Raw genomic sequence first — 22,911 nt, forward strand, 5'->3', positions numbered from 1 at the left:
TAAAATGGCCTTGGGGTCTCTCAGACCTCAAAAAGGAAAGGTTAATGCATTGCTTTTGACCAACATCCGAGCAGAGAGCTGTTCTCACAGCAGCTCTGTCAGAAAGCATTGAGTTCAGTCAGATCTACATTATCCATGTTCATGTTGGCGTAACGATGTGTGAATGTGGGTGGTCAATGATGTGCCCTGGATTCACTGAGTCATCACATGGGGGTTTTCCTGCAAAAGCTAAACCCCCGGTACCACCTCCCTCTCTACCTCAGGCTAGCTTTTTGTAAGAGTAATGGTGTACCATAGGAAGTCTAGTTGTGGGGTAAGTGCCTGTGTAACCACTTGCTGTTTTTGAGGTGCGTTCACAGATGGTGCTGCTGTTGTGTTGAATTAGAGCAAGCCACTCATGCAAACAGACAGTGTGTTCATTTGGTAAATGTGGGGCCTGTAATACCCTTGAGTGAAAGCCTTAAAAGTTTAAAAGTTCTTTTTTGGCATGATTGTTATACTCACAATATTGCCAAAGCATCGATACACACGACAAAAGCACTGACAAGAATAATAAAAGAAAACAATAGCATAAATGATTAATAAATAAATAATGATAATAATTTATTTAAAACACTTCAAAAAGTAACACATATACCGAGTGACCAGTTCATAATCATAAAAAGGAAGTACTGTGTGTTAAATGATTTTTAATAAATTGTAACTGTGAATGAACAACAATTGTTGATTAAGTGATCCTGATAAAATAGGCCTAAAGTGCAATAAAGCACCACTTCCCTGTGCTGCAGTGTATAAAGAGGCTGATCAAATGTGTACATTGGATATTTTTAGCTTGGGATTTACTGGTCTTTTAAGTAGATGCAGGAAGCTGGCACTTCTCCCTTTAGTTATTTCTGTAACTTATACATATTGTGTTTCTCCTCAGGCACAGAAATCATGGATAGAAAGAGCTTTCAGCAAGAGAGAATGTGTGCACATTATTGTAAGCACCAAAGACCCCCATAGGTGAGTATCTCCACTACTGCTGTAGTCTGTGCACAAGGTGAATTTTTAACAAACAAATAGCAAATTTGTAACTAAATGCGTCAATGAAAGAGAAATCATCCTTCATTTGTGAGGCTTTGTTTAAATCTGTTAGAGCTTCTAAAGATAGGTACCACTAAGCGTCTAAAGAATCACCACAGATTGAGGAAGTGAATGCTTGTGAAGAAGATGCTTCTTTTATAGACAAGTTTTTTGTTAGCTTCGCTGTAATTAATCTGACAGAGAGATGTAAATCTCAAAACCTCTCTAAAACCTTTAATAACACTGAAATCTGCGAATATGGACTTTTGTAGATCACTTGCTGACAGTTTTGACTTCTGATTTGAGAGACTTGCGCTTAATTTCACACTCTTTTTACTGGTTGTGTCTTCTGTCACAGGTGCTGTTGTGGCCGACTAATTGGTCAACATGTTGGCCTGCCCCCCAGCATCTCATCCAATCAGAATGAGAAGTCAGACCGTGTGCCAAAGAATGACAGCTTGTCAGAGAAGTGGTCCATCAGCAAGCACACCCAGCTCAGTCCCACTGATGCCTTTGGAACCATTGAGTTCCAGGGAGGTGGACACTCCAACAAAGCAATGGTAGATGCATTCAGTCTCTTAATAACAATGGTTTAAAGCCCAAAGTGCACAAAATAACTCTGATAAAATATTCATGAACCTTTTAGAACCTCTTGCAAGGCATTTATTAATGTCTGTTGATTCTGCCAGATCGAACTTTGAAATATCTTCAATTTTACAGCCATAAAGTGACATTCAATAAGACAAAATGTAGGGTGCAAAATGATTGCATTCATTGGAAAATGAATGTAGTTCCAAACGTAGGTTCGGAAAGAGCCTAAACATTCAGTCCTGTCAATCATCATTACGAGCGTATATAAGCAGCAGTCACTGCGTCATCCCAGCGACAATTCTTCCAGCATCCCTCCTCCTCCCCATCTCCTCCTCTATTTCTCTTATTCTCCCTCTACGCAGTACTGTTATGGGGGGGTTTAACTCGGAGCTCAAGCCGAGCCTCGGGTTCGAGCCTCCTTCGAGGACAGCAAGCCAAGTCTGTTTTACCATTAACCATTCAGACTGAATGGGCAGGCGAACTTGTGAATTGAAATTTGGCTGTTATTTAACACTATACAACAAGTGACATTAGCGGAAAATGAAAGTCATTTAAGAGGAACACAAAGTTCCTACATTTTACCTACATGTTGACTTAACCTTTTAAGTGGGACGGTCCCATATATGGGATTTTTATTTCTGTGCCCCTGAGAGTACGGTCCCACATATGGGATTTAGAACGTTCAGCGACGTGAAATAACTGCCAGATTCAAACTGTGCTTTCACGCTTTGGACACGCTCAGCACTTGTCATATATCACAACTATGCAGTGTTTTCACCCAATAATGTTTTTTTTTTAAGGTTTCAGACATTTAAATACACATAAGCACCAGTAAAACAATACATTTAGAGTTTGTAAAATACACACTGATGTCAGACATCAGTGGAAGCAGCAATAACAATCCATTCAAATATAATTTGCTGATGTTTATTCATATCAGACACACATAGTGGGCCTAAGTAACTATAAAGTTTACTCTATTATTCTTCCAGTTCACCAGCCACTTACTTGCATGTATTTCGGGAGAAACTGATGAATTTACGTGCTGTAAATTCGACTGACAGGACTCTGCGAACTGCGGCGCAAACTAAGATGGCTGTGCCCATCTCGCGTTATAGATCAAGATAAAGATCATTTATAAAGGTTTTAAAACGAATAATACAAAAAAATCTTACAGACTCCAAATTTTGAATGGTAGTCTAACATCTTATATGTACTGTTAAAGATTGTCTCAAGATTATTCCATAATTTCACTTTTATATTTTGTCAGTATGTACGAGTGTCTTATGACACTAAGCCAGATTTACTGCTGCATCTGATGACGAAGGAGTGGCAGTTGGAGCTTCCCAAGCTTCTCATCTCTGTTCATGGAGGACTTCAGAACTTCGAGCTGCAGCCCAAACTCAAGCAGGTCTTTGGCAAGGGTCTAATAAAGGCTGCCATGACCACTGGGGCCTGGATCTTCACTGGAGGAGTTAACACTGGTGTGTATCTTTCAGTTTAATTATGATTCTCATTAGATAACTCTTATTAAGGTTCTGAGCAATGCTAGTTAGAATGACAGACTGATACTATCTTAATTCTTAAAGAACTAGAGATAAATGGGTGATGAAGATCATACTGTATGTGTAACTCTGTATGTGCTATCTCAGTGTCCATGATGCATTGTGTGATATCTCTCACACTGAGAATCTGTTATCTCTTCCATTATACTCTCATCTGCCTCTCCAGGTGTCATCAGGCATGTTGGTGATGCTTTAAAAGACCACGCTTCCAAATCGAGGGGGAAGATCTGCACTATCGGCATTGCCCCCTGGGGGATTGTGGAGAACCAGGAAGACCTGGTGGGCAAAGATGTAAGTGACTCGACTACAGATTTAATTTAATTACTGAACCTATTATATTATAGTATATCTTTGTAAATGACCAGTAAGACCTTGTTCGGCTTGGGTCATGGCAGATTTCACAAAATGTGCTTTCGTTAAATAATGAAATAGTAAAATTGATATATTTATTGGAATTATTATTCACAAGAGCAAATCTCCAGATCACAACAGGATGATTTTCATGTTGTCTCTGCATGTATTCTGTGTCATGTAGAATTCTATAAATAATTTATGTGTGAGCCACTACATACATCTACTCAATTTCACCTCAGCTTGTCTGTGTGTCTCTGGGGACTGATGCACAACTGAGACACAGAGATAGAATCATTCTTTATTTATAACCACTGATTTCTATCCCCCCTTACTCATACACCATTTTGGTTCTGTCTCTCTCTCAATCTCTATCAAGACCCCACTCAACCCCACCACTCTCTCTAGTCTGATCTGGTCTGGTCAGATATCTCATGAAGTGAATATTTTAAAGACGATGTTGAAGAAAAAAAAAAAAGATACTATATGTGCACTATGTATAGGTAACTGATCAAATAAGCAAATTTGTGGCATTGTCACATGATTCTTTGTAAGATAGTCAAATGTTCTTGCTTCCTTTGAAGCACAAGGCAAAAAGGGGAACAAACAAAATACTAAAACATTTTGAAATTCATTAATTATTAATATATTATTATTCATATAATTTTTTAATGTGTATATTAATTTGATATATTTCAGTATTTATTTTTCTATATTATACATTTGTATGTACTTGTGTTTAATTATTTTTTTATATACCATCTGTGAACGCATTATAAACAATTATTTATTTTTATTTTAATTATTTGTTTAGGTTTTTAAAGGGTTAGTTCACCCAAAAATGAAAATAATGTCATTTATTACTCACCCTCATGTTGTTCTACACCTGTAAGACCTTCATTCATCTTCCGAACACAAATTAAGATATTTTTGATGAAATCCGATGGCTCAGTGAGGCCTCTATTGCCAGCAATGTCACCGAATCTCTCAAAATCCAGAAAGGTGCTCAAAACATATTTAAAACAGTTCATGTGAGTTCAGTGGTTCTATCGTAATATTATAAAGTGACAAGAATACTTGTTGTGTGCCAAAAAAACAAAATAACAACTTTTCAACAATATCTAGTGATGGGTGATTTCAAAACACTGCTTCGAAGCTTTACGAATCTTTTGTTTTGAATCAGTGATTCGGATCGCGTATCAAGCTGCCAAACTGCTGAAATCACGTGACTATGCCGCTCCGACTGATTCGAAACAAAAGATTCGTAAAGCTTCGAAGCAGTGTTTTAAAATCGGCCATCACTAGATATTGTTGAAAAGTCCTTATTTTGTTTTGACGCACAAAAAGTATTCTCATCGCTTTATAATATTAAGGTAGAACCACTGTACTCACATGAACTGTTTTACATATGTTTTGATTACCTTTCTGGATCTTGAGAAGTTTGGTGACATTGCTGGCAACAGAGGCCTCACTGAGCCATCGGATTTCATAAAAAATATCTTAATTTGTGTTCGGAAGATGAACGAAGGTCTTACGGGTGTAGAACGACATGAGGGTGAGTAATAAATCACATCATTTTTGGGTGAACTAACCCTTTAAATATGTAAAAAAAAAAAAAAAAAAACATTTCTACTTAGATTTTTGGACCCCAAGTTGCTTACTATGTTTACTGAATGTTTTATCTTCTGTCCACTGATCACTTGTGCATGCCACTCTACTTTTTGTAACATGTCACTATCACTATTGTGTCATCATTCATATCCTGAACATCCCTGAACAGCCGTGATTTTACTTCATGCGGTGTGTATTGCAGGTGGTCCGGCCGTACCAGACGATGTCTAACCCTCTTAGTAAGCTAACGGTACTCAACAGCCTACACTCCCACTTCATTTTGGCTGATAATGGCACCACCGGAAAGTATGGAGCAGAAGTCAAACTGCGCAGACAGCTAGAGAAACACATCTCTCTGCAAAAGATCAACACGCGTGAGTACATTTGCGAGTAATTAGAGATGCTAATGTTTATCCAAACTGCAAATTCAGTGGTGCATTTTCTTTTCTAGAGAGGTTATAATGATCTTATATCCTCAGTCACTACTTCTAGGTTTTGTTGTGCTGATCTTCAAAAGCCCATAGAGGAGTTTCTCTACAGACTGCTGTCAGAAATGCCCAGATCATTTTGTGGCTCAACGTCAAAATGCTACACAAGTAGCGTTTTGACTGCACTGAGAGCACAAAGCCCTCCACAACTGCACTCCACCAGATAATATCCATACAGTCCATTTACTCACATAAAGATATCAAATAAACACCATTCAGCTGGAGGAACACATTCAGATTAAAGCCAGTAAAAATGCAATAAATCACAAACACACAAGAAAAAGGTTTTGTTTATGCTCATGTGAATCATTTAGAGTAATTAAAAAGTGATTTTAATATACACAGGCTACTTTTCTTTACTGGCTGGATCATGCAGGCTTTGATTATCTGCCATACTTTCATATGATTTCTACCTTGCACACAGATATATGCTTGATTAAAATGTTTTTTATCATTTGAGAAATTACTGCTGTCATTATCAATAGTAAATTTAATTGGCATTACATCTTGCTTTCTGTGGGCAACAATAAAGCAGCAATAATTATGGCAGGCTAATAGCTTTGAGTTTGTGAATAAGGTGCAATTAGTATTAAGTCTAATTCACATAAAATAGAAACCTTGTTTGAATTGAAAAGAATTAAAAAAAAAAAAAAAGGCTTAATTACGGCACTATTTCTGCCCACTTGTTTTTTATCCAAAAGTGAATTTGTCCAAGCATTTTTTTTCCCTGGCAGACATGGTACGTCTCCAACATTGTGCATCTTTATAATTTAATAATTAGCCAGTTTATTACATAAACACCTTTCCACAGCACCAAATGTGCCATTCCATATACCTGCCATATACAGCACAAGGTCAACAGGAAATGAGCCAGAGATTGACCTCTGTCATGTGACCTGTGGACTTCCCTTTGTCATCCTATGCCTGGAGTAATAAAGGGGGCTGGGAAGTCAAAGGGACGCTCAGGCGTCATCATTCGCATCAAAAATGACACCAGCCTCACCCACGGTGATTCATCCATGAGAAGCACCATGTGAACGGATCACTTAAAATAATCAACATTTAAACCGGAAACTGCCTTGACATTTAAATGGGCAAAATCTATTACACATCCAACCCTCTAGCATGTGGAAATTTCAGACTTCAAACATGTTTGAGCCTGTAAGCAGAACAGATGAAACATGTTTAAGCTCATTAAATCATCCCGTGACACATTCATGACACGTTCACACTGCGATAAGAACAGTTTATTCTGACATCACTCTCATCACAGAAGCTTCATATATCTGAGCCATATCTCAGCCCGCAGTCACCTCTCTCTCTCTCTCTCTCTCTCTCTCTCTCTCTCTGTTGCATCAGCTGTGTGATGGAGGTGTTTGCTCTGGCTTTGGGCAGAGCTCATTTCTTTATTTTATTACCTGTCCTTTCCAACACTAGAAGAACATCAATAATACTCTGAGCTATCACCATGAGGCTCACAGAGCTACAGAGATCCTCAAACATGGAATCAAATCTCATTGTTTTGGAAGAATTGAGGCAGGCTGCGGCCCGGCTTACGTATTCACAGTCTGACAAGCACTGCAGCGGTACTGGATTAAAATGAATTACGGAGCTGTGCTTGCTGTTGTAGGGCTAATGAGGAGGGCTTTTGAGTGTTTCTCAGATGAGGGAAAGAGTAGTGTGCACAGGATTCAATGAAGATTTCCTTGCAGGATAAGACGGGTTGGGAGAATCAATTTAATTGTACACAATTAGGTGCAGTCTGATTGGAATCAGCGTTTAATTCCTAGTTCACATTTGAAATATGCGTAAACAGTCCAGTGTAAATTAGGATGGATGTTGAGAAATTGCAGACTACTAAACAGGGATGAATTCAGTAAGAATTACTTGCGGCCACTGATGGCATAGTTTGGTATACGCTCACTGTGTTATTTTAGCAACTGATTCACTAAAGCAATTATCCAAATACAGTAACTGTACACAAACTGTACAGTGCAATTCCTCATCTTGATTTGTCTGTCATTATTAAAATCATCAACAAAATTGTCAAAAGTTCAAAGCCTTTATTGTCATATGCACAGTTCCCTGTAGAATGAAATTCTTACTTTGCTTTCCACTCTTTATACTTTATTTATTATTTGATTTAATATTATAATTTTTTTTTTTTTTTTTTTTGTATTTAGATGTATTTTATATATTCAGCAAAAGTCAGGTGACATTTGGGATATGTTTAGCCTGGGAGTAATCTTACTCAGTAAACCTTTTTTATGATTTTGAATTGTATACCATAAGAATCAAATTTGCAAATGTTTTCAGTTATTTAACTTAAAAAAAAATATATATTGATTGATGCATCGTCATCCTGTTCATGCTACGCTCATCTCTATGTACACCGATCAGGCATAACATTATGACCACTGACAGGTGAAGTGAATAACACTGTTTATTTCTTCCTCACAGCACCTGTTAGTGGGTGGGATATATTAGGCAGCAAGTGAACATTTTGTCCTCAAAGTTGATGTTTTAGAAGAAGGAAAAATGGGCAAGCGTAAGGATTTGAGTGAGTTTGACAAGGGCCAAATTGTGATGGCTAGACGACTGGGTCATAGCATCTCCAAAACTGCAGCTCTTGTGGGGTGTTCCCGGTCTGCAGTGGTCAGTATCTATCAAAAGTGGTCCAAGGAAGGAACAGTGGTGAACCGGCGACAGGGTCATGAGCGGCCAAAGCTCATTGATTCACATGGGGAGCGAAGGCTGGCCCGTGTGGTCCGATCCAACGGACGAGCTACTGTAGCTCAAATTGCTCAAGAAGTTAATGCTGGTTCTGATAGAAAGGTGTCAGAATACACAGTGCATCACAGTTTGTTGCGTATGGGGCTGCATAGCTGCAGACCAGTCAGGGTGCCCATGCAGACCCTGTCCACCGCCGAAAGAGCCAACAGTGGGCATGTGAGCATCAGAGCAATGGAAGAAGGTGGCCTTGTCTAATGAATCATGTTTTATTTCACATCATGTGGATGGCCAGGTGTGTGTGCATCGCTTACCTGAGGAACACATGGCACCAGGATGCACTATGGGAAGAAGGCAAGCCGGCGGAAGCAGTGTGATGCTTTGGGCAATGTTCTGCTGGGAAACCTTGAGTCCTGCCATCCATGTGGATGTTACTTTGACATGTACCACCTACCTAAGCATTGTTGCAGCTCTTTCAGCAGGATAATGCACCCTGCCACAAAGCAGAATGGTTTGATGAGCACAACAATGAGTTTGAAGTGTTGACCTGGCCTCCAAATTCCCCAGATCTCAATCCAATCGAGCATCTGTGGGATGTGCTGAACAAACAAGTCCGATCCATGGAGGTCCCACCTCGCGACTTAAAGTATCTGCTGGTAACATCTTGGTGCCAGATACCACAGCACACCTTCAGGTGTGTAGTGGAGTCCATGCCTCGACAGGTCAGGGCTGTTTTGACAGCAAAAGGGGGACCAACACAATATTAGGAAGGTGGTCATAATGTTATGCCTGATCGGTATATATTACAATTTAGCATTAAATGCAAATTCTTCTTAAGGGGGGCATCTTCCCCCATCTCTCCCTACTAGGAAAGAGCGGACTGCTGTGATGTGATATATACACCACCCTGAATCAGGCACCTGAAACTTTGAAATGATGAGTGCACTCAATTACTAGATGTATGCCTGGTTATAACAGTCTTCTCCCTCATTTACATTAGCATGATGTTCATTTTGCTAAAAACTGTTTGGTGAATCCACCCCTTAGGATTTTGTGAATAGCCATAATTTCATTAACATATGAATATCCTCAGTTTTTTATTACATTTGTATCCTGTGTTTTATTTATTACCCTTTATTCAATGCTCTAGTCAATCATATTCACACTCTGATTAAAAGTCACATCAAACTATGCGGCCGATGGTGTTTCTAGCCTAGAAACCTGTTTTAGCCTTCCCTTCCACTAACTGGGTCTCCAAGTGATGAGATGATGAGCTGGTCTTTTTACTTTGGTGGTTTATTTCTGGATTTTGTTCCATGCTGCTCATCTCTGTGGGCTCCATCACATTAGCATAATGGAGCAGTAGCTGCTGTATTGACCAGACAGGAAGGGTGCTGTGGGAGTTTTTTTCCATCCTCTTAAAGGTTTATTTGATTGGATTTTTTTTTTTTTTTTTTTTTTAACCCTCTTAAAGGAGTATTCCAAGAAGCTTTTGTAACAAATGTTGTCGATTTTCATCCAGTTCTTAAGCATCCAACTCTTAAAAATTACACTTTTAGGATGAGTGGGATAGATTCACTTACATTTTCTGTGCAGAGTTACATGAAATCTTTATAATTTCACTCACAGGAATTATATTAATAATGCATGACCAGAGGTTCATCCCCATTGAAAAGTAGTTCCACTGCAAAATGACTATATGGTACAGATAGAATCATCTTTTTTTAACTGAATATTCAATGAATAATTAATGATTTTACAAAAATACAAGCCTCACATTTCTGTTCTTAAACCCTGTTGGTGTATACTTTCCCCTAAGTATTCCATTGTATTGTACTTTCACCTTAGTATTCCATTGTAAGTGCATTACTGTACACATGGTTTTTCCAGCTGAAGGACGAATTGAAAATACTATTTGTCAATACCACAAACTTTTATATACCAAGAATGTTCCTTTAAATATTTATCAGGACTTCCCATTCACACAGAGACGAGTTTAGCTGTATACGCAAAAAATTTGTATTGTATAGGCGTTTCGTCCAGACGGGTCCGGCGTTTTCAGAAGGTGAAACCACTATTTTTTGAAACCGGTCCCAGAGTGGATAAATCTGAAAACGACGCCCTTGCGTTTTCGTGTGTACAGCCAATCCGTATATTTTGTGAAACGATGATGTCATCACGCCACGTGTCGACCCTAGTCAGACACCACTAACAGCACAAAACAGCAACAACAACAACAACAATAGCGGACTACATTGTTGTGTTCATGCTGCAGAAACCTCATTTTTTAAGCTTTACTAAAGTTTGCATACAGCACATGCTCGGATAGGGAAAACTCTGGCTTCGTGTGGATTTAGCCTTAATGGAACAGTCAGTAATTACCTGCGTGTTGTTCTAAACCCAGAAATTTTTAAAAATAATCTTCACATATTTTTTTATACAAATACAGGTCTTCGAAACAACAGTCCATTGACTAGGGGGGCGTCAAGCCACAAAAAGGAGACAAAGTATCATTATTTGGTCCATATGACAAAAGTTTGGGGTCAGTAAGATTGAAAAATAAATAAATAATACTTTTATTCTGATCATATTGATCAGAAGTGACCTTAAAGACATTTATAATGTTACAAAATATTTCTTTCAAATAAATGCTTTTCAGTCAACATTCAATCAAAAAAAATCATGAAAAAATGTATCACAGTTTCCACAAAAAGCACAACTGTTTCCAACATTGACAATCATCACAATAATAAGAAATTCTACTGAGTACTAAATCAGCATATTAGAATGATTTCTGAAATATCATGTGACACTGAAAATTCAGTTTTCTAAAGTCGTATATCTTTGTGCGCCAAACAAATCGACATGCAAGTCATTATTCGACATGTGTGACATGAGGGTGGGTAAATAATGATGATAATTTTTGGATGGTTTATTTTTTATCATTATATGATGATGATGAAGGGTCTAAGAGACTTGTATTTGCAGTTATTGGAGGTGTGGAAGGATAGAAAACTCTGGATCAAATCAAAGATTAGCCCACACAGATAGAACCAAATGAACAGTACAAGTTTTCTTCCTCGCTTTCAGTTATTGATCATTGTTTGTTTGGTAGTTAGATTCACAAAAACACATTATACATGTTTTGGACATGGATCTTGTGTCTAGCTGTTGTGTTTAATCTCTTGAATAAATAAATAAACCACATTTGTCTCTGCCAGGCAGGGAATAGGACTGCTCACACAAGGTGTAAATGAAATAGATTGAGAGTGACACAGAATAAACTGCCCTTTTTTTCATGGGTCTAAAAAATTGAGATTCATCTTCCATCTACATGCTTGGCAGGGGGGCATACAAATCAACCCATCCCTGTCTCAGTATCACCCCTCATCTCCTCATCTCCTCATCCTCCTCTCCCAGAGCACAGGGGCTTGTGTTCTATTAATGCTGGGCTTGCTGTCCTCTTGTGGTGATGCCGTAGGTCAATTGGCAAATGTGAAGAGGTTATGGAGTTAGCTGGAGGCACAGGACTTATCACTGTGGGTGTCTGATACATGGCAGGGGGACCATCAAGTGCTTGGCAGGGGATCAGCACAGAAAGCCACAGTTTATGAAACCGATCAACTGAAACTTTTAAAATCTTGTTTACTGTCTCTTTTGTTGTTTTGTTTGTGTTTAACTACAATAACCCAAGTTATTTCATCATTGTCATGCTTCTGAATGGATCTGATCTTAATGAGAGATTATTATTACTTGATTATTATTTTTTCCTTTTTAATAGATGATCTGCTATAGAAAATGAAGGGATGATGAGGTTTTTGATGATGATAATAGAAGATCTAAGAGGTTATTTGACTTGCTGCTGGGTGCACGTCTGACATTCTCTGATTAAATGGCAAATGACTGTACTGAGATTCAAAAACAACTTTTCTTTCAGTTGTTTACTTTCTCTGGCCACTGATGTAGTTGGCAGCTGAAGATATCGGCCGTTAGAACAAAAACTGACAAACACCCTGACAAACAAACACCCTGCCCACCCAGATTCTTTTCAAAGTCTCTTTGGAATCTGCTGAGGCTTGTTGGAAAAAGAAAAGGTTAGGTTTGAATGAGGTTATAATAAAATAACACAAGCATACACTCATCTGCTTTTTTAATCTATTAATTTTCTTATCTGATTGGTGTCTCGCTCTCTCTCTCTCTGAGATTTGTAACAGCATGTTCACACCCAAATTGGAAACCACATTACTTTCCCCAAATGAACGTCTCTTAGCATTTTCTACAGTGCCTGTGGTTACAGTGTATCTCTGCTGGAAAAGACCAGCATGTTATGTTTTGGTTGTTGGTGTTCCCACCAGGTGTCAGGATTATGTTTTGTTCTGCTTAGTTTCATTGTGTTTTGGTTTGTTTCTGTTCTGTTTCTGTCCTCTGCAGTAGTATGTGTCTGCACTACACCAGTGCTGTGTCTGAAATCACCCCTTATACCCTTAAATAGGGACCTATTTGAGGGGATAGCCATTTGTAGTGGTCTCCGAAACCATAGTGGTTTATCGAGTGCACTTATTCAATCCCACATGCACCGCAATAACAAGTCTACTGTACAACCAGTGTACGCTCAATACCCATAATGCACTGGGAGGGCCGCGCCGAATGAATTCTTGCGTCTCGTCAGAAGATGGCGCCTGCAGCTGAATCATCTATCCGTCCATTTTCCAAACCACTGGTCCAATGGGAAACAATCAGTTTAATATCATACAGGTATAAATTTCTTTTTATTGATTATTAAGGTTTATTAAGGTAGGAGTAATGTAGGGAATAGTGAATGAGATTATAGGGGGCGGTTTCAAACACGTGGCAGTTATTCACTAATTAAGTTCACCTGTTGCTCATTTTGTCTCCTCGTTTACCCCTGTGTATTTAAATCCTGTTTCCTTTGATCAGTTGTTCGTTCTACATCTTGTGTATCTTAGTTCTGTTAATAAATTCAATACTGCTGAGAATATAACCTTTTTCTCATCTTTTTTGCAACCAAGTGTGACACAGGCTGTTTAGCTTTACCAGGATTATTATATAATTATTATTATGTAAATATTAGGGCTGTGTTATGGTGACTGTATATGTATTTGTTGCTAAATTATGTTTCTGTATCTGTATTCAGATAGAAATGAATGTGGGGCTTGAACCTGATATATTAGATTAGAATTGGACACATTTTTAGATGAATCTCAGTGTTATTTTAGTATTATTTATTTACTGTTATAGCGTTTTAATTAATATTTCAAATGAGCTTTTTTGTATTTTCAGTTTTCATTTTAGTGTAAGTTTTAGTAATGTTGTGCTTTTGTCATTTCTAACACTGTTTTTATATTTCTATTTAGCTTTATTTTTATTTCAGTTTCAGTTTTAGCCATTTTAGTACTTTGACTGAAACATTTATTTCAGTTAGCTGCCAAGGCAACATTTCTAATTTTCGTTTGTTTTTTTTATCTGATATTTATTTTATTTCAGCTTTATTTCTATTAATGAAAACAATTTTTAATACTTTTAGTTTATTGTAATTAACAATAACAACACTGATTTATATTTTCCATGAAGTATATGTGCCTTGTATTATTAATAAAAGTATTTTATTACAAAATTATACTACAAATACAGTAATAAACAGGAATATCACCAAATATATTAATACTAGCTGGTATTTGGTTGCCAAAATCAAAATGCCATAAACACGGAATAAATACATTAAAATGCCATATAGGGAGTGGTACTTATGCAATACATTGTTTTAAAATGTATTAAAATATTATGAAAGAAATCAAACACTTCTGAATAGAAAAAAAGTCCTAAATTTGTCCATGGCTTTGAACTTTTTAAAAACATAAACATGATGGCAGATAAATAAAATATATCTAGTCCTGTTGTAACATAAGAGCTAGTCTAGACAGAGTGGCAGCCATGCTGAATGGGAGTGAACTGCCGTGTGTGTGTGTGTGTGTGTGTGTGTGTGTGTGTGTGTGTGTGTGTGTGTGTGTTAGTGTATGTGGAAAAAAACAAGCATTCGTGTAAAGCCCACAAACATCATGGCAGAAAGACTTGCTGATCAATAAATATCACCTCAATAAAACAGAAAATGATATAGAGGGAAAACGAGATAACTGTGCGAGGAAGAGGTCTGGAATGAAGAAGTAAATCCCACTGTTTCTGATTCCTATACCAGCTGAGCAGTTGCTTTTGAAGTCAGTGTGCTGCTAAAAATAGAGATTACTTTATGTAACCGTACCCATTTTAGGCACAATGATGACAGCACATGTGGATCTGGTGTACCTCTCTGTCTATCTCCCTCGTGCTCTCTTTTTTTCCCTCTTTCCCCCTTTTTTATTTATCTCACATTGCATAATTTAAGCAGTGGTAGGATGATCTAGCTGCAACATGCTTTTTGAATTATAGTCACAACATCATAACTTGTACACATCAAGTTGTAGGAAAGAGTCAGAGTGCAGGAGAGTCTTTGTTCTGTTCACCTGCTCTCCCACAGGTCCTCTCCCACTGCACTCACACCTGTTATTTAAACCAAGAGTGGTTAATTGCAGCAGATTAATGAATGCAGAAATGATCTGATTGTGCAGCAAGTGTGTACTTCCTCAGCGAAAGAAACACTGCTGTGTGAAATAATAGCTGTGAAGAAAAGTCTCTGTATTAACTTGTCCTCGCAGACTGCACACAAAAATTACATGACCAGTGTAGTCCAATTAACAAATAAATGACTCTTGAACCAGTTCATTTTAGTGGGTTAAAAAACATAAAGCATGACCAGTGTAGCTTGATTCTTTCATGTGTAAACAAAATGGACATTATAACTGAAATATATCCAAATGAATCAGAATCACAGTTAGAATCAAATTATGAGCTTGTGAACCGGAATGGAATTGTTTGGTCATCGAATTCAGTACATATGGATGCACCTCTTGAATTCTGCAGATAAAAGTTAGAAAAAGGAAACACATTCTCTCTCTGTAGTGTGTCTCATGAGGACTGTTCACTGTGGCTAAGTGGATGTTGGGCCTCATGTTGACAGACACAATTGGGTTATGGTGAGGATGTTTGTAGGGTCAGTCATAACAGCCATTCACCTGAATAATCTATTCTTCTGCATGCCAAAATGACTCAAATGTCTCTGTTTTTATGCTTTTCCTTTTACTTGGTTTCTATGTTAATCCTTAAAGGCCTACTGAAGTGCCTTGAAACGCACAACCTTATTCAATGTGTTGACGTAATTTCCACAGAAGCAGGAAGACAGGGCAGGACATATAACAGCTCCAACAGCCAATGTTTCTCCTCCTAATCCCCTCCTTATCGCTCTAAAATATAGCATTCTGTGCAGAATTCAAATGCGTGCTGCGGCGGTTCACGTGACACTAACGTGTAACCAGACTTCATTCACCTCAATGGAAAGCATATTTACACTGTCTGAATCGTTCCATATTTCCCTTATATAATGCACTATGTGCCATTCACCGTGAAATAGTATTTACTATTTTCTGCCATTCACCAGAAAATAGTAAATGTGTGAACAAGTAACCGATTTTAGACGCAGGTTCAAAGTCTATTTATAATGTAGGGGTGGCGGGACGCTTTAGATTGGCCAGAAAATCTGATGAGAAGCTGCAGAGTAATGTCATCCATATTGGCAGAAGTGAAAGACTAAGTTTTGAATACTTATGTCTTCTAAATGTGAATTTTGTCATTGTTTTGGAGCACACTAAAGCTTATAGATATAAAAAATTAAATGTTGATATCATGGGCCCTTTAGAGTGGTCATGAACTATTTTTTTCATAATGTTACCCAAGGTGCAATTATAGTGTATGATTTTTTACATCAAAAATGGTCATAATTTAGAAATAAAAGGGCATTTTTACCCGGTTCTAGCCCTCCGATTTGAACGCACTCTTTGAAGGGGCGTGTCTGTGAGACTTCAATGTAAATGCCCACTGCTATGATTGGCTAACATCTTTGCATATGAAATAAGTATTACATGTGGAACTCTATTGAAAAAATTACTACGTTTTTACCATTACAGCTGCTGAGATTATCTAATCGTGAAAGTGTTGATTATTGCAATATATTTAGATCTACTACCGTCGCATTAAAGGTTGCAGTGATGAGCATTATAGCCGATGATAGACATGTCATTGAGCACATGAATGCTGTGATCTAGTCATTGCAACTCGATTTTTGCACTCTCACAAATGCTTTCACCATAACTAACAGTGCAAACATGATGTAATTAAGAGATTCATTGTCAATGAGGACAGCGTCATTGATTATAACGGGATTTTTGGCAAGAGTCCAAAACTCAGTCACTGATAAACTTGCTCTGTGATTGACAGCTTCAGCAATTATAAAGGGAGGGTTCTTTGATTTAAACAGTTTAAACAGATTATTTTCATGCTACTAAGAGGAACAATGTGAAGAGGACCGTTTAGTCACTGGCTTGATTTACAGCAATAAACAATTTTGAGACAAAGGACGTCTGACTGTATGAACCATTAGATACCACAGATTATTATTAGACACGGTTACTTACATGTTGTGGCATTACTGTTGGGTCCATATCTTGCAATTAAAGTCTGCTTGCAAAGCCTGCGTCGAAATTACGACTGATTTACCAAATAATCCACAGTGAGATGTACTGAACAAACAAATCATGCTTTACTGAGACATTCACATAGTTGAAAATAAATAACCACTTTTCCTAGCATTAGTATACTTTGGAAGGAAATGTTATTTTTAGTCCAGTGATCCTGTATCTCTCTTCTGTGCTTCTCATCTCACTAATGTGCCAGTGGGCGGGGCCAAAGATCTGATGATGTAGAAGTAGCCATTGATCGGATTCTGCAGAGGCGGTCTTTCATTGCACTATGACGTCATAATGTTACAAAATCCAAAACTAGTTGTTTTCTGAGCTTGGTTTCAATAAAAAGCTGTTTTTGAACTAACAAGGAAGTTTTGTGTTCTGAAACTTACATGATGTTTTTATAGCACAATGACCTCTTACATCAAAAGATCAAGGAAAATTTGATTTCTCAATTCATGACCCCTTTAAAGGCATTTTTCCACAATGAAAATTCTGTCATCATTCACCTCCAGTACAGTACATACTTTCTTTGTCATGTGGTACACAAAAGAAGATAGTTTGTAAAATGTCTTCTTTTTTCGTCTACACAATGAAAGTCAAGGGGTTGTTTTGGGCAAAAAAAAGTTAAAATATTCTTCACAATATCTTCTGTGTTCCACATAAGTCACACCGGTTTGGAATGACATGATAGTGAATAAATGTTGGCAGAATTCACATTTTTGGGTGAACTAGCCCTTTAAAGGTGAAATGTGTAATTTCTGTGCCATTTTCGAAAATAATGATTGTTCAAACACTCCCAGCACCTCTTTTGCCCCTTCCACCCCTTGCCCCTGCTTGTCTTCAAACTAATAAATTCCCTGTAGATAACTTATTATAGGTATTGCTGCCCAGAACACACACCACTGGTTAAGTCAGACATTGAAATATCAGACTGCTCAAACAAACAAAGCACCACATGAGCATAGTGTTTACATTTTATATAAATGGCTTACCTCTAGTTCTTTGTACATTAAACTGGTAGAGGAGAAAAAATGCACCCTTCACCTTTAATCTTTTTGATTGGTTTTCCTTGTAATAGCCACCCCCACGGTCACACACATTCCACCTTTTCTCGCTCACGTTTCTCTCTCACGTTTCTGTTTTCTCCACAGGGATCGGACAGGGTGTTCCAGTGGTGGCTCTGATAGTGGAGGGGGGTCCAAATGTGATCTCTATCGTACTGGAGTACCTGAGAGACACTCCACCAGTGCCTGTGGTGGTGTGTGACGGCAGCGGTCGTGCCTCTGACATCCTGGCCTTTGGGCACAAGTACTCAGAGGAAGGCGGGTATGTGAGGTTATCTCTCTCCACTGTAATATTATGATAAGATATGAATATTAATTTACATATAGATGAAGATTGAACTGTATCATAGAATAGAGCGCATCAGTAAATGCCCACTTTTTCAGAAGTATTTTTCCTATTAAATTTCTCCATAAGGACTTCTAAGACATGAAACAATCCAACCAGCTATGAGATGAATCACAAATGTAACACACTTTAATTTAAGCAAAACAAACAAACAAAAAGTTTAGAATTGGAGCTAAAGACTAGGTGTACTTAATGTGTTAGGTTTAAAAATAATTAACAGAATTAAAGGGTTTACCCAAAAATGAAATTTCTGTCATTAATTACTCACCCTCATGTCATTCCAAACCCGTAAGACCTTCGTTCATCTTCGGAACACAAATAAAGATATTTTTGATGAATTCCGAAAGGTTTCTTTTATCCCCCATAGAAAGCAACATAATTACCACATTCAAGGTCCAGAAAAGTAGTAAAGACACCGTTAAAATAGTCAACGTCACTACAACATAAACAGCATAGGAGAATAACAGGGAAGAGAAGAAATTGTTGAATAAAGTCATTATTTTTGTTTTGTTTTTGCACATAAAAAGTATTCTCGTCGCTTCATAACAGTAAGGTTAAACCACTGTAGTCATGTTGACTATTTTAATGATGTCTTTACTACTTTTCTGGACCTTTAATGTGATAATTATGTTACTTTCTATGGGAGATAAAAAAACATTTACATTTTTAGTTGATTCACAGCCCTATATTTTCATTTACTGCAATATATTTAAACATATAATATTTTTATAATGTTATTGCATTATTGATTATTGTGATTAAATCCAATTAATCTCAGCATTAATTTTTACCATTTACTACAAAATATTTAAAAATATATACAAGGAATTCCAAGGAAGATTTCTCTTCAAATTATGGGTAGTTGAAATCACAGTGACTTGAGCTGTGGTGGGTCTTTTTTAAAAAGGGTCATATGTTATCATTAAAAAGCAGTTTGTCAATGGAGAAAATTAATGGGATTTTTCCTTCCGGAACCCTACTGTTGCGCTCTGTTGGAATATTTTCATAGCATAAACGAATTGCTCTGATATCCCAGTCTCATCTTTCTCTCTGACTACATGTTAGAATCATAAACGAATCTCTGAGAGACCAGTTATTAGTCACCATTCAGAAGACGTTTACATACAGTCGGACGCAGGCCCAGCATCTTTTCATCATTCTGATGGAGTGCATGAAGAAGAAAGAACTGGTGAGTGTGTGCTGTGTGTCTGTAAAAGTCTTAATGATTAAACCCCCCTAATCTGACAGATTTAAAGAGATTCCTCTAGAGCCTTTTTACTGTACTTTATATCTTGGAGTGCTTTGTATGAGAGTGAACTCGTGATAAAGCCAGGAGATTTTTCTGCCGTACATTCCTCTCCATGTCAGCATGCCATTATTCTATCGGACAGTCAGAGATGCGTGTAAAGTGGCCCCTTAAGCTCGGGGCTGATAAATGTCGCTACCTCTGCAGCCCACGTGAAGTACATTTCCTCAGGCCCTGAGACCATCTCTTCGTATTAGCTTCTCGCACACAAACACTCTCTCTTTATCTCTCTGATGCACAGAAAGTAAAACTATTTTTACTTACTACTGATACTATCACCTAAAACTGGTCATATATTTGAATCCAATGCTCCTCTGTTAAATTATTCACCAGATGGACGACACCATAATCTGTATGACATTTCAATTAGAGTGCACTTTCCAGTTAGCTCATCTAAAAGCTCTCAGACACTTCACATTTATGTATCCTTCCCCTGTCAGCCATTACTTCCAGAATGGCCTGAAATGCCTCAATAAAGAGTTTTAACAATCAACTTCAGTGTCGCCAGGAGAAACATATCCTACTTTTAGCTCAACATGCTTTTCTATTTTTCAAGTCTATCAAGTAAAATCTATCAAGACCATGATTTGCATGCAAAACGTTTCTGGTTGTCTTTGAATGTTAATGTAATTGAAATGAAATCTCAGTGTTGTGTTTGTATATTCAGATATTGTTTTCAGTCATTAAATCATACATCTTCAAAGTGATTTTTGTGTTTGTTCTTTTATTACGAATGCTTTGATTCTTCTTTTAGTCATTGTAGTGGTTTCACACATTGTCTGTGCATGTCTATGTATTTGTGATTTTGTATATGTGCACACCGTGGTTTTTTCTAATTAATTTTCTAAATTAACTGTTTTTCAGTGTTGTTTGTGCCTGCATTTCCACTGTGAAGTATGATCTGTAGATGTGTTAATCCTCATTATGAAGATGACCTATGAAGATTCATAGATATGAATCTTTGTACCCACACACCATATGACTTTTACTTAAGCCTGTGTATTTATATGCTGTATTGGCTTAAATGCAATTGTGTTCAGCTGCAAACTGTTTTGTTGAAGGTGAGAGCTGGTTTTGAGTACAGCACATTGGCTTTAGTTTACATGCCACCCACTTGAGTAATATTTTATTGATGACTCAAAAGTGAGATCATAAAGCCTTTGAGACACAACTAAGGGAAGCAATTAAAAATATTACTTAAAAGAGGTATTTTGTCTCAGAACAGTTTGTAGATGTAGCATTAAACCAGTGTTCAAGCACAAAATGCCACTGCGAAAATACCAAATAAACACACATACATCATAATCTGTGACTGACTCGCACAAACATGTGCACTTCTGCTCAGTGGGGTGTCAGATGTGCTGGCAGATGAGTGCAGCATGTGTGTTTGGGACCTCGAGATCTTTAGTCCACTGCACTCATCTCACATTCATCACACATGCACACAGTTCAGCTCAGCGCTTGATCTCCTCTTTTGCTCCCTCATTGCTGTACTTTCCACTAAATACAAGCCAATGGGAGAATTTCCATGCTTGATGATTGGAACAAATGCTTACAATTTACAACTGTGATTAGAAAGCTAGAGTGAATGAGTGTTAGAGGTGCCTTTGGCAGTCTTTGAAGATGGCCTTTACCAAACATTTTTTAATTATCGCATCTTTGCAGTATAATTTGAAGATGCTAATATAAAAATGTGTGATTATAAAGAAGAGTATTGCTGCTATGTTCATAATAGCATACTATTATATAATTTTTACGATTGCTGCAATATGTAACATTTATGAAAGTCCATTTCCACCACATAAGAAAAAGAAAAAAAAATCACACTTTCGTAAATCGTAATTATGATTTAAAAAATGGAAATTATGACATGCTAAGTTATATTTCTGAGATGAAAAGTTCATCATAATTATGATATAAAAGATCAGATTATGACCAGTGTTGGGTGTAACTAGTTACTAAGTAATTACTGTAATTTTCCCTTGAAAAACTAATGTAAGGCATTACTGTTATTTTTTCTGTAATTTAATTACAGTTACTTCTGAAGTAATTGAACCAAATACTGTGTATAGACTGTAGAACAATTATGTATAATACAATAGTAGATTTAACATCAGAATTTAAAGTCTAATGTTAAAATGTTTTTATGTATCCTTCTCACTTTAAATACTTTGGTGAGTAAATAAGAATAATGGTAACAGTTTAGTTTAGTGTCCAATTCTCACTATTAATTAGTTGGTTATTAGCATGAATATTAATGGGATTTTGGCTGTTTATTAGTACTTAAAAAGCACATATTAATGCTTTATTCTACATCCTTAATCCTACCCAATACTTAAACTTACCAACTACTTTACTAATAAGCTGTAATTAGGAGTTTGAGGCAAAAGTCATAGTTAATAGTTAGTTAATAGTGAGAATTGGACCCTAATCTAAAGTGTGACCTGAATAATTTATGTAGTTTTATATTATTTATTTGAAAGAATTAAAAGAGCCATTTCATTTAATCCTTGTATCATTTATTAACTCGTCGAGGTTGACATAGGACTTAGAAAGTAATTAGTAATAAGTAATTAAATACATTTTGGAGAGAGTAATTTGTATAGTAATCTAATACTAATAATTTGTATACTAATCTAATTACACTATTGAATATGTAATTAGTAACTAGTAATGAATTACTTTTTAGAGTAACTTACCCAACACTGATTATGACATAAAAATTCAATTATGACATACTAAGTCATTATTATGAGATAAATTGAAATTAAATAAGTGTGACTTTTAAATTGGAACTTAGTGTTAAACCTCACTTTTTTCAATGTATTAATTTATCTTACATTCTTGACAAATGTTTACAAAATTTAATTAGAAATGTAAAATTAGTTTTCACATGCACCAATAATGTAGCGTACTACTGTTGGAAATGTGTATCATAATGAGTTCTGTTAAAGGTGCCGTAGAACGTGTTTTCAAAAGATGTAATATAAGTCTCAGGTGTCCCCTGAATGTGTCTGTGAAGTTTCAGCTCAAAATACCCCATAGATTTTTTTTTAATTAATTTTTTTAACTGCCTATTTTGGGGCATCATTAAATATGCGCCGATTCAGGCTGCGGCCCCTTTAAATTCTCATGCTCCCCGCCCCCGGAGCGCGCGCTTG

At 37.0% G+C, this 22,911-nt stretch overlaps 1 protein-coding gene across 12 annotated transcripts in view; it reads left to right on the top strand.

Moving 5' to 3' along the window:
• The window catches only part of trpm3 (transient receptor potential cation channel, subfamily M, member 3), a 138,714-nt gene that overhangs the window by 75,595 nt on the left and 40,208 nt on the right, over nt 1-22,911 (top strand). For all 12 annotated transcript variants that reach the window (XM_051893575.1, XM_051893583.1, XM_051893576.1 and 9 more), the window contains exons 2-8: nt 926-1,005; nt 1,424-1,625; nt 2,927-3,140; nt 3,388-3,512; nt 5,386-5,557; nt 18,186-18,360; nt 19,510-19,633. In XM_051893575.1, the coding sequence (XP_051749535.1) occupies nt 926-1,005; nt 1,424-1,625; nt 2,927-3,140; nt 3,388-3,512; nt 5,386-5,557; nt 18,186-18,360; nt 19,510-19,633 (1,092 nt within the window). The remainder of the gene's footprint in view (nt 1-925; nt 1,006-1,423; nt 1,626-2,926; nt 3,141-3,387; nt 3,513-5,385; nt 5,558-18,185; nt 18,361-19,509; nt 19,634-22,911) is intronic.

The sequence above is a fragment of the Ctenopharyngodon idella genome, chromosome 5, assembly GCF_019924925.1.
Source record: "Ctenopharyngodon idella isolate HZGC_01 chromosome 5, HZGC01, whole genome shotgun sequence".
Lineage (NCBI taxonomy): Eukaryota > Metazoa > Chordata > Actinopteri > Cypriniformes > Xenocyprididae > Ctenopharyngodon > Ctenopharyngodon idella.